We start from the raw sequence: 12,106 nt of genomic DNA on the forward strand, positions 1-12,106 counted from the left end.
CCGCACCATAAGGCGCGTCTAAAAACCTTAAATTTCCACAAAAAACAGCCATGCGCCATATAATCCGGTGCATCAGATTCCAAAATATGTCACGGATAATCGCCATTTTGAATTTACCGAATTAAATTTTCAATTTATCAGCATGAAACAGTATTTTCTGACTTTTTCTCTCACTTACTGACGCCTCGAGGATCCTTGTTGTCACACATTTGAATCCTAGTTCTAGTTTAGATTCGTATAATTTCATATTCTGTTTTGGTTTCCTCCATTTTTGCAGTGATCTTTTGTAACATTTCATCGCACTTCTGCTATAGGAGTGGCTGCGTAAAGCATTTTAACTTCATAGAAATCTCCATTAGAAGGAGAAGATTTTGTTTATTCCGCCTCTTTAGAAGAGAAGTTCATTTTTCCTCCTGGAGTGAAGTGAGTTTTGATAAAGTTTATATCTACATATAGCATCAATCCTACTTATTGAGGTTAGAGTATTAGTATTTCTTAGCCCTTGTTTTCTCTGTTCCAGAGACCCATAAGAAGTTGAATAATAAGACTCTTATACTGAAAGATCCTGTGTCCTGACGGTTTCTGACAAATATAAACTCAAGATCACAGTAAAACTTTATTCCACAAATTAGAATGAACACGACACCCAAACAAATGTTCTTCGGTTTAAAAATGCTGCTTCAAATTGTTCTGAAACAAAACCTGACACCAAATATCGAAAATAGTGGTGTTCATCAGTGCTTTCAGAAAGCTGGAGAATTCCAGGCTTCAATCTATCAAAGTCAGATTCTACAAGCAACAAAAGTGTTTATTCTTACAGTTTATGTGCATTGTGTGGCCAATGGTCTCTGAGCTAAAGGTTAAAGCTCCTCTTTCTTCTTTAGGATTATCTGCCGCACCATTTCAGATACTTTGGGTCGGATTTCCTTCACAGAAACCTTTGGTCCCCATGCGTCGACCACCTGGCCGTTTACATCGATTAGGTACTTCCAGAAATTCCAGTCGGGCTCCTTTCCAGACACCTCTGTGGAGAACGAAAGATGAAGAAAAATGTTTACAGTGTTTCTGGGCAGAAACTCTCACTTTTTCATTTTTAATTAAACTGGTCATTGAACAGAAAAAGGTCTGAGCAGCAAAAACCCGGAGAGGAGAAAAGACATCGTGTAGCGTTAGGATAAATAAGGAATAAGCACAACATGGATGAGCAGTGATTTCCTTCTGTCTGTAGGAGTCTAACTGGAGTCTTTAGGAGTCTAACTGGAGTCTTTAGGAGTCTAATTGGAGTCTTTAGGAGTCTAACTGGAGTCTTTAGGAGTCTAACTGGAGTCTAACTGGAGTCTTTAGGAGTCTAACTGGAGTCTTTAGGAGTCTAACTGGAGTATTTAGGAGTCTAACTGGAGTCTTTAGGAGTCTAACTGGTGTCTTTAGGAGTCTAACTGGAGTCTTTAGGAGTCTAACTGGAGTCTTTAGGAGTCTAACTGGAGTCTTTAGGAGTCTAACTGGAGTATTTAGGAGTCTAACTGGAGTCTTTAGGAGTCTAACTGGAGTCTTTAGGAGTCTAACTGGAGTCTTTAGGAGTCTAACTGGAGTCTTTAGGAGTCTAACTGGTGTCTTTAGGAGTCTAACTGGAGTCTTTAGGAGTCTAACTGGTGTCTTTAGGAGTCTAACTGGAGTCTAACTGGAGTCTTTAGGAGTCTAACTGGTGTCTTTAGGAGTCTAACTGGAGTCTTTAGGAGTCTAACTGGAGTCTAACTGGAGTCTTTAGGAGTCTAACTGGTGTCTTTAGGAGTCTAACTGGTGTCTTTAGGAGTCTAACTGGTGTCTTTAGGAGTCTAACTGGAGTCTAACTGGAGTCTTTAGGAGTCTAACTGGAGTCTTTAGGAGTCTAACTGGAGTCTTTAGGAGTCTAACTGGAGTCTAACTGGAGTCTTTAGGAGTCTAACTGGAGTCTTTAGGAGTCTAACTGGTGTCTTTAGGAGTCTAACTGGAGTCTAACTGGAGTCTTTAGGAGTCTAACTGGAGTCTTTAGGAGTCTAACTGGAGTCTTTAGGAGTCTAACTGGAGTCTAACTGGAGTCTTTAGGAGTCTAACTGGAGCCTTTAGGAGTCTAACTGGAGTCTTTAGGAGTCTAACTGGAGCCTTTAGGAGTCTAACTGGAGTCTTTAGGAGTCTAACTGGTGTCTTTAGGAGTCTAACTGGAGTCTTTAGGAGTCTAACTGGAGTCTTTAGGAGTCTAACTGGAGCCTTTAGGAGTCTAACTGGAGTCTTTAGGAGTCTAACTGGAGTCTTTAGGAGTCTAACTGGAGCCTTTAGGAGTCTAACTGGAGCCTTTAGGAGTCTAACTGGAGTCTAACTGGAGTCTAACTGGAGTCTAACTGGAGCCTTTAGGAGTCTAACTGGAGCCTTTAGGAGTCTAACTGGAGTCTTTAGGAGTCTAACTGGAGCCTTTAGGAGTCTAACTGGAGTCTTTAGGAGTCTAACTGGAGCCTTTAGGAGTCTAACTGGAGTCTTTAGGAGTCTAACTGGAGTCTTTAGGAGTCTAACTGGAGTCTTTAGGAGTCTAACTGGAGCCTTTAGGAGTCTAACTGGAGCCTTTAGGAGTCTAACTGGAGCCTTTAGGAGTCTAACTGGAGTCTAACTGGAGTCTAACTGGAGTCTAACTGGAGCCTTTAGGAGTCTAACTGGAGCCTTTAGGAGTCTAACTGGAGTCTTTAGGAGTCTAACTGGAGCCTTTAGGAGTCTAACTGGAGCCTTTAGGAGTCTAATTGGAGTCTTTAGGAGTCTAACTGGAGCCTTTAGGAGTCTAACTGGAGTCTTTAGGAGTCTAACTGGAGTCTTTAGGAGTCTAACTTGAGCCTTTAGGAGTCTAACTGGAGTCTTTAGGAGTCTAACTGGTGTCTTTAGGAGTCTAACTGGAGCCTTTAGGAGTCTAACTGGAGTCTAACTGGAGTCTAACTGGAGCCTTTAGGAGTCTAACTGGAGCCTTTAGGAGTCTAACTGGAGTCTTTAGGAGTCTAACTGGAGCCTTTAGGAGTCTAACTGGAGTCTTTAGGAGTCTAACTGGAGCCTTTAGGAGTCTAACTGGAGCCTTTAGGAGTCTAACTGGAGTCTTTAGGAGTCTAACTGGAGCCTTTAGGAGTCTAACTGGAGCCTTTAGGAGTCTAACTGGAGTCTTTAGGAGTCTAACTGGAGTCTTTAGGAGTCTAACTGGAGTCTTTAGGAGTCTAACTGGAGCCTTTAGGAGTCTAACTGGAGTCTTTAGGAGTCTAACTGGAGTCTTTAGGAGTCTAACTTGAGTCTAACTGGAGTCTAATTGGAGTCTTTAGGAGTCTTTAGGAGTCTTCAGGAGTCTAACTGGAGTCTTTAGGAGTCTAACTGGAGTCTTTAGGAGTCTAACTTGAGTCTAACTGGAGTCTAATTGGAGTCTTTAGGAGTCTTTAGGAGTCTAACTTGAGTCTAACTGGAGTCTAATTGGAGTCTTTAGGAGCCTTTAGGAGTCTAACTGGAGCCTTTAGGAGTCTAACTGGAGCCTTTAGGAGTCTAACTGGAGCCTTTAGGAGTCTAACTGGAGCCTTTAGGAGTCTAACTGGAGTCTTTAGGAGTCTAACTGGAGTCTTTAGGAGTCTAACTGGAGTCTTTAGGAGTCTAACTTGAGCCTTTAGGAGTCTAACTGGAGTCTTTAGGAGTCTAACTGGAGTCTTTAGGAGTCTAACTGGTGTCTTTAGGAGTCTAACTGGAGTATTTAGGAGTCTAACTGGAGTCTTTAGGAGTCTAACTGGAGTCTAACTGGAGTCTTTAGGAGTCTAACTTGAGTCTTTAGGAGTCTAACTTGAGTCTAACTGGAGTCTAATTGGAGTCTTTAGGAGTCTTTAGGAGTCTAACTGGAGTCTTTAGGAGTCTAACTTGAGTCTAACTGGAGTCTAATTGGAGTCTTTAGGAGTCTTTAGGAGTCTTTAGGAGTCTAACTGGAGTCTTTAGGAGTCTTTAGGAGTCTAACTGGAGTCTTTAGGAGTCTAACTGGAGTCTAACTGGAGTCTTTAGGAGTCTAACTGGAGTCTAACTGGAGTCTTTAGGAGTCTAACTGGAGTCTTTAGGAGTCTAACTGGAGTCTTTAGGAGTCTAACTTGAGCCTTTAGGAGTCTAATTGGAGTCTTTAGGAGTCTAACTGGAGCCTTTAGGAGTCTAACTGGAGCCTTTAGGAGTCTAATTGGAGTCTTTAGGAGTCTAACTGGAGTCTTTAGGAGTCTAACTTGAGCCTTTAGGAGTCTAATTGGAGTCTTTAGGAGTCTAACTGGAGCCTTTAGGAGTCTAACTGGAGCCTTTAGGAGTCTAACTGGAGCCTTTAGGAGTCTAACTGGAGCCTTTAGGAGTCTAACTGGAGCCTTTAGGAGTCTAACTGGAGCCTTTAGGAGTCTAACTGGAGCCTTTAGGAGTCTAACTGGAGCCTTTAGGAGTCTAACTGGAGTCTTTAGGAGTCTAACTGGAGTCTTTAGGAGTCTAACTGGAGTCTTTAGGAGTCTAACTGGTGTCTTTAGGAGTCTAACTGGTGTCTTTAGGAGTCTAACTGGTGTCTTTAGGAGTCTCACTGGAGTCTTTAGGAGTCTAACTGGAGTCTTTAGGAGTCTAACTGGAGTCTTTAGGAGTCTAACTGGAGTCTTTAGGAGTCTAACTGGAGTCTCGGCACGCTCCCGTCATCCTGATCGTTAAGTTTAAGGTTCTTATGGTGTTGGCATCATATCAAACTTGTTTAATATCATCGCAGGTCGCTGTGATGTAACACAATCAACAGCCAATAGATGAGCTCTGACAGCATCAGAAACAGGAAGGCAGACAGTCAACAACAAACATTTCGTAGAAGAACGAGCGACCAGCAGGTGAAAATGGACTGTTCGTGCCCATATTCTGTGGCGTTTTCTCTTCTTTTTGTTGGGTTTTTCACTACAAACCACTGCACAGAAAAGAGCAGCTGCAGCTAAAAGCTGCTTCTCCTCCATTTTTGTAGAACTTCTGCTGAGCATGATGGGAAAAAAATAACGATAAATCTAGTTGTAGTCTTGTAAATAGTAAAATCTTTAGTCGGGGACTAAAAACTCTAAACACGAGTCTTTAGATGTGAGCTGATAGTCTTTCAGAGTCTTTTCAGCATAAGTTGTGAAGAAAGGAACGTGCCAAATAGATTAAGAAATGTGGGAAGGACAACCATCTTTATTCAGCTTCTCACACCCAAAAGAGATGAAACACAGCTGAATAGTTTGTGACCATCAGTGATGAATATGATGCCGCTGCAGAGCTCAGACCTGCTCATTTTCTTGTTAATGTACATCGATTGAACCCTGGCAAAGGTTTCTTAGGCATCAGGGGATACTAATGTCTCCTGGGTCCTGACACTTGGTGATATGAGGAAGAAGTCTGGTTTGATGTGAAGATTTCTGCCCAGACATGACGCCTGTGGGGTCCAGCAAAGTGATGGAGGGCATCACCCACTGAACACAGAGCCAGAACTTCAGAGATTACTTTGAGATCAGTCTACGGTTACTGCACAGCGGGGGGGGGGGGTTCTCTCTTTTCACAATTAAAGGGATCGTGGCCCTCAGCTCGGGCAACAGAGACAGACATGTGCTGAACGTGTGCTTTGAAGCTGGAATGAGGAAAATACTTTAAAATGCTGTTGTGAAGCTGGGAGATTTGTTGGATCCTTGGACTTCAGCTTACAGATTGCATCTTGCCAGATATCCTCTACATGCATCTTTAACCGATGCACCAGCCGCACAAATATCCCAAAATTACAGGCAAACATCGTTCTATGGTGACGAGGTCCTCAGCAGAAGGTCTGAGGAGAGGTGGAAGATGGTTGCAGCTAACTCCAGATGTTCAGGCAGAATTAGGTTGTTGGAGAAAGCTTCACGTTGCCATGGTTAATTTCTATGGTCCGCAGCTGGGAAATACCCAGCATAAAGCGCGAGTATGAGAGGAATTCATCTGGATTTATTTGTTTTCTCGCTTGTATGATGGAAATATATTGATGGGATTTTCTCTCTTGAGCACCATGAACATCCCTGAAGCTGCAACAATTGTGTCACTGATCAGGAGAGACTTTAACTGCATCTTTTACATTCACTGTATCATTGTTAAAAGCTCATTATTGGCAGGTTTTTACTTCTAAAACATACAAACTCACTTATTTTGGTTGGTTTACAGGTCAGATTTTCCACTGCTTTCAGACATTTGCTAAAATAAACCATTAGAAATCAGCTGAATCAGTCTCAGCTTTGAGCTGAGCATCTCACTCACCAACAAGGTACTTATAGACATTGTTGGCTCCTGTTCCCACGACAGAGATTTTGCTGAATAGAGGGAATGAGACTCCGTAGACTCTGCGCACGAAGCTGTCGATCTCCTTGTCGCTGCCGGGCTCCTGCTGGCCGAACTGGTTGCAGGGGAAGGCCAGAACATTGAAGTGATAGGGGCCAAAGTCCCGTTGGAGCTGCTGCAGATCTGTGTAGTGCTCCTCAGTGAAGCCGCATTCGCTGGCGACATTCACCACCAGCGACACCTGCAACCACACAAAACGACTCCTTTTTCCTGAAAATGACTGATTGTGAATTGTAAATTGTACTTTTATGTTCTCTTTCTTTGCCACTCTTCCATCTTTTTGCTGGCATGGACTCAGAGTGCCACACAGGCCATTGACAGGGACAACACAGAGCAGATGTTAGTGTGGGTTAATACAAGCTGCAGCTTCATGCTTTTCAGCTCAGTCAAAGCCCAGCAGCTCTGAAAACTAAGAACATGCATTCTTCATCAACCACGGACGATCCCACATCCAGTGCTGGCATCTACTGTCAGGATAAAGCAGCTGGAAATAAGATGGTATCCAGAAGATGTGTGTATTTGTACAAAATCCAGTTAAAATCCACTTCTGACACATGGGTCCACAATAGTAGGTAAATAGTCCTATCTTTGAAAGATGCTTAATGAGCACATATTGAGGGAGTTATAAGGTGGTATCTGTGTGTAATTTAGGTTCTAGCATCTAAAATCAATCTTTCCTGGAACATAAAAATGTCATACTGATGTGGTGCGACTTTAAAGTTCAAAGATTTCTCTTTTTTTCAGGTTTATTATCACATGAAGTCATAATTACAAGAAATAAATTCGTGTTAACTTTCCTGCAGCGATTCCAGATAAAGTTCTGAATCAGACTTTTGTCGGCAGATTGAGGTTAATCCGGGCTGGAGATCATCTTTGAATGGAAACTACGGGGCTCCGCAGGCCTCTTGCCACGTAGGCTGCCGGGACTGCGGGACTGCGGGACGGGGCATCCCGAGCGGGCTGCAGCCCGACTGGTCCGCAGCCGTGTGTTAGTCACATCTGCAGAAGGAATGTTAGGAGAAACGTTTCCATGCAGCAGTCATTCATGCAAGCTGACATGCAGAAGAACTGCGGCCAGTGTGACAATGAGCGGTTCTGAGCCGGACTCACCGAACCGCGGTACTTCTCCAGGGACACCAGCTTCCCCCTGCTGTTCACCACTTTGAACGTATAAAAGTCTTTCTGTTTACTTGCGGAGAGGCTGAATAAAGTCAGAAACACGGTCAGCACTGCAGGAAGCATCTTTACAGGTAAACTGCCAACTCAACAGCGGAGAAACTTCAAACTCCGTCCAGCTGTCAAGCTACAGAGCAGAAGAACAGCACTTCCGGTGCCGGCCGACGCTTATAAAATAAAAGCTGAAGAATGTGTCATAAATTAATATTAAAATTTTTTTAGGAACTTATAGTCCAGGCAAGGTAACTCATTTTGGAGCATTTAAAGTTTTATTGTGGTAGGATTAAAGGAAAAAATTAAGCCTATTTGGGTGTATTTGGGGCATTTTCGGTTAGTGTATGGCTCATTTGCATATTCAAATAAAATTTCAAAGAAACTTGTAATACAAAAAATGTTACTTTTCATGGGTACTTTCATTGTATAAAGTTTCATTTTGATAGGAATAAAGTTTAAAAATAGCCCCTTTGGGGTGTATTGTTGTCTGGCCTTATTGCCACACATCTGGGATTAATGAGAATTTAACATATTTCCTCAACTGGGATTTCTTTGGACTTTTAGAATGTTGTTCTGGACACTTCATAGAAATGATCAAAGCTGAAAAAATTCTTTTACAATTAGTCTGTTGTAAAATGCTGCTTTTCCTGGACTATTATTGTAAGTACTTCCCATGTGGCCGGTTACAGTTCTTCTTTTTATTAGACACCCTCCAGGCTGCCAGTTCAATTCAATTCAATTCAACTTTATTTATATAGCGCCAGATTACAACAATTGTCATCTCAAGGCACTTAAGTAATAAAGTCCAATTCAAGCCAATTGGAATTCAATTCATTGTAATCATAATCCAATTAATTCATATGGAGCCAATTCAAAAATAATATCCGAGCTAAAGAAACCAACAGATTGGACCGAAACTTGTCTTCAGTCCAATCTCCCGTCCTGAGCCTGAGGGACTGTGGAAAGGAACGACTCCCTTTAACAGGAAGAAACCTCTGGCAGAACCAGAACCAGGAAGAAACCTCTGACAGAACCAGGAAGAAACCTCTGGCAGAACCAGACTCAGGAAGAAACCTCTGGCAGAACCAGAACCAGGAAGAAACCTCTGGCAGAACCAGACTCAGGAAGAAACCTCTGGCAGAACCAGAACCAGGAAGAAACCTCTGGCAGAACCAGACTCAGGAAGAAACCTCTGGCAGAACCAGAACCAGGAAGAAACCTCTGGCAGAACCAGACCCAGGAAGAAACCTCTGGCAGAACCAGAACCAGGAAGAAACCTCTGGCAGAACCAGGAAGAAACCTCTGGCAGAACCAGAACCAGGAAGAAACCTCTGGCAGAACCAGACTCAGGAAGAAACCTCTGGCAGAACCAGAACCAGGAAGAAACCTCTGGCAGAACCAGAACCAGGAAGGGTCCACCCGCCTCGACCAGCTGGGGTTTGAGAAGACAGAAAAGAGGGAAAAGAGGGGGGAAAACACCATAACACCATTCAAAGGATACCTGCTGGAACAGGGAAAAATACGTTAATAACCACAATAATGTCACATGGACATAAAATCATTTGAGAAATTAAACAGGAGGAAAAAGAGAGCAAAGAGAGGAAAGGTGGGACAGATGAGGTCCCCCAGCAGGCTGGGCCTATAGCAGCAGAACTATGGGATGTTTCAGGTTCATCACATAGAGAACAATGTGTGCAGACCCCAGGAGAGCCTTGTGTCAGTAGAAGCACTAAATGTTAAATATATGACCTTTAAGGTCAAATATATTATGGTTTTAACATAATAGATTTAAGGCAAAACTTTTTTTCAGTGAGATTATTTCAAATCTTTGATAAAGTTCCTGCTAAGTTTTGAAAATATCTCGGCTGAAGATAGAAATGATGAGTCTGAACCAGTAGGGAGCATGTTTTAAAAGAACATGACTTTGTGTGTGTTCTGTGCATTCGGCTTCAGGGCCTAAACTTTTCTTTTAAAGGTGTATTTATGATAGAAGGAGTGGAAGTGAAACCGCTCGACCTTCAGCTCTCAGCTCATTAGGACCCAGTGTGTGGGAGTGCAGACTGTGGCCCACTTTGGCCTGCTGGAAACCAAATGAACACAAGCCAGAAATACAAAACAAAACCTTCACTCTCTGCTGGTAACCGGCTTGTTCCTCTTAGAGAGGACTATTCATAATCTGAGTCTCATTTGGGAGGGAATTTGGGCTGTTGCACATTCCTGCCGAAAGGAATGACAAACAAACCTGAGATGATGCACGAAGGCTTTGATTGAGCTCCGCCGCTGTCAGTCTGAATGATCACAGACACAAATAGGCTCTAAAGGGCCCTTTAAGTACCACCAAGTACCCACTATTGTTTGGAGAAGACTATGAAGATGAAATACATGTTTATGGTGGAACATTTTCATCAGAAAAACTGTATATTTGCCCAAGACGTCTACATAAGCAGAGGAAAAGTGCTGAACAATAAAAATATGATTTATTTAAGCTGCTATATGGAAAACTATCCATGCAGACGCCTCACTGTTGTATTAATTCAACATAATACAACCGAAATAACTGCATTGTGTGGCCAGAGTGTATACACCTGTAGTAATATACCATTCAGAGTTCATTCTTACTGAATAAAGAACATCTGGACTTTCTTTTCAAAGGAGCATGTTTGTTGTGATGATTATTAATTTGTTTCTTCAAGAGAGCGAGATTTCACCAGCAGACAGAACTTTACAGAAGGCCATCTTTTAAGGAACTTGAGCAGGCTCTTGATGACATTTGTGTGTCCTTATTGGTAAATAAGATAAATAAACAGAATAAAATGGAATAAAGTAAAGTAAAATTAAATTAAATTAAATTAAATTAAATTAAATTAAATTAAATTAAATTAAATTAAATTAAAATAAAATAAAATAAAATAAAATAAAATAAAATAAAATAAAATAAAATAAAATACATAAATAAATAAATAGATAAATTCAATTCAATTCAATTAAAATAAAAACAAACAAGAAAACTCAAAATCAGAAGATGCTGCTTTTGTTGACAAAGGAAAAAACAACTGTACCTTGTTTACTACAACCACACTACTTAAATCATTAAAAAATACATAAATATCAGAACTTTTTTTTACTTCTGCACCCCATGAAGGCTTATTGGGGCTGTTATCTTGTCCTGTCATACTTTCCAGTTGTAATCAGAATATCTTTTACACATATTATTGAAAGAAAGAGATGGAAAGAGTTACAGCATCGATTTTACGAGCGGTACTTAAACGGAGCACATCACACACCCCTCTTCATCACCATCACTGGCACTCCCACAATGCAGCGGGGTAATGTATTAACATGGCGTCAATGGTCGCTGTTTTGACCAGGGCCGTGGGATTTGAAAAATATTATGTGAAACAGAACCATGGAGACAGCTGAACAATAATCCCAAACCAACTTCAGAGCTCAAAGTAAGTTATATCTTCCGCTTATGTGGTGTAAAAGTCGAAGTCGTTACCGTCTGATTTTAATGACTTGATGCTGTGTGGCAACTGAGTGCCTGTGTTATTTATTTCCTGTAGCTAGCTCGACCGGGCACAGCGGCTCGCGTTAGTTAGCTTACTGGGACGGCTAATAGCATGCTCAGCTACGCAAAGAAGTCAAGTCAAAGCGTTCCCCTTGTTTGTGTAACTTATTTAAATAATACTGAGAGCATTTCTGTTGGTCACGGACACCAGTGTGCGCGGTGACCCCGAAGCTCGCCCCCAACTAATCCTTCATGTTTTGGAAGTTTAGCTAACGGTTAAGTCCCAGTGTTGTGTTCAAGTCTGTTTCCTTTCTGAAACAGACGTTAGTCCTAACCGCAACTAGCCATGTTTGTGTCCCGTAAACAGCCATTAACTGCCACCCAAAGTTAATTCTACACACTGAGCATTAAGAGAGAAGTACGTGACATCCAATGCTGAGTTTCACCTTTCTGCTTCTCTGTGTGAGAGGCGTGTTTGGTCCACTTTCGTTTTTGGTTAAATGGAACTCAGTCATTTTAAAGATGCCCAGAAACCGTTTCCAAACATTCTCAAAGCTCCAGCCAACAATTACGTTCAAATTCTTAATCTCATGCACGTTATTTTGTGTTGATACTACTTTATAAAAGGATTTTACAGCCCAGATACACCTGTAATCTGACATTAATACACCTGTAGGACATTTTCATGTGTTATAAGAGCTGAGCTGTTATCAGTTAACACTGTATTACAGGCAAGGTCAATATATGGCCTTTACATCATTAAAAATACCAGTATGCAAGTGTGATTAGACCAAAATAATTACATTTTCAACACTAAGCTGAAAAATAAATCAACAGATCCCTGTTTGGTCATTTAAATAGCTGATTACTAAAAAAAAAAAAAGACAAAATATTTGCTGGTTTGTCTGTTTTATATCACTGAGTGTGTGGAAGATTGTCATTTTGATCATAATCAGGTTATGGTGATTACATGGAACATGCAAAAGCTGGTTGTTTATCTCCTTTTACAGTTAATATCCAGGATTCTGATCATATTTGTTCAGTTTTGTGAAATAA

The 12,106-nt window shown here is 41.5% G+C and overlaps 4 protein-coding genes across 4 annotated transcripts in view; 1 reads left to right on the forward strand and 3 right to left on the reverse strand.

The window, feature by feature from the left end:
* pycr3 (pyrroline-5-carboxylate reductase 3) overlaps positions 1-12,106 on the reverse strand; it is a 404,375-nt gene that overhangs the window by 85,995 nt on the left and 306,274 nt on the right. The gene's annotated exons all lie outside the window — the stretch shown is intronic.
* The window catches only part of LOC140311520 (GDP-L-fucose synthase-like), a 344,973-nt gene that overhangs the window by 12,254 nt on the left and 320,613 nt on the right, over positions 1-12,106 (reverse strand). The window lies entirely within an intron of this gene.
* On the reverse strand, positions 604-7,675 carry gpx7 (glutathione peroxidase 7). The gene is made up of 3 exons (XM_072388645.1): positions 7,483-7,675; positions 6,292-6,553; positions 604-1,024 (listed from the first exon to the last, which is right to left on the reverse strand). Exons 1-3 carry the CDS (start codon positions 7,612-7,614, stop codon positions 861-863), a joined length of 558 nt encoding a protein of 185 aa, XP_072244746.1. The 5' UTR covers positions 7,615-7,675; the 3' UTR covers positions 604-860.
* Positions 10,867-12,106, forward strand: part of tut4 (terminal uridylyl transferase 4) — a 30,331-nt gene continuing 29,091 nt past the window's right edge. The window contains exon 1 of the mRNA XM_072388896.1: positions 10,867-10,994. The gene's annotated coding sequence lies outside the window, so the exon portion shown is untranslated. The remainder of the gene's footprint in view (positions 10,995-12,106) is intronic.

This window comes from Leuresthes tenuis, unplaced genomic scaffold (assembly GCF_036924035.1).
Source record: "Leuresthes tenuis unplaced genomic scaffold, fLeuTen1.0.hap1 SCAF_7, whole genome shotgun sequence".
Lineage (NCBI taxonomy): Eukaryota > Metazoa > Chordata > Actinopteri > Atheriniformes > Atherinopsidae > Leuresthes > Leuresthes tenuis.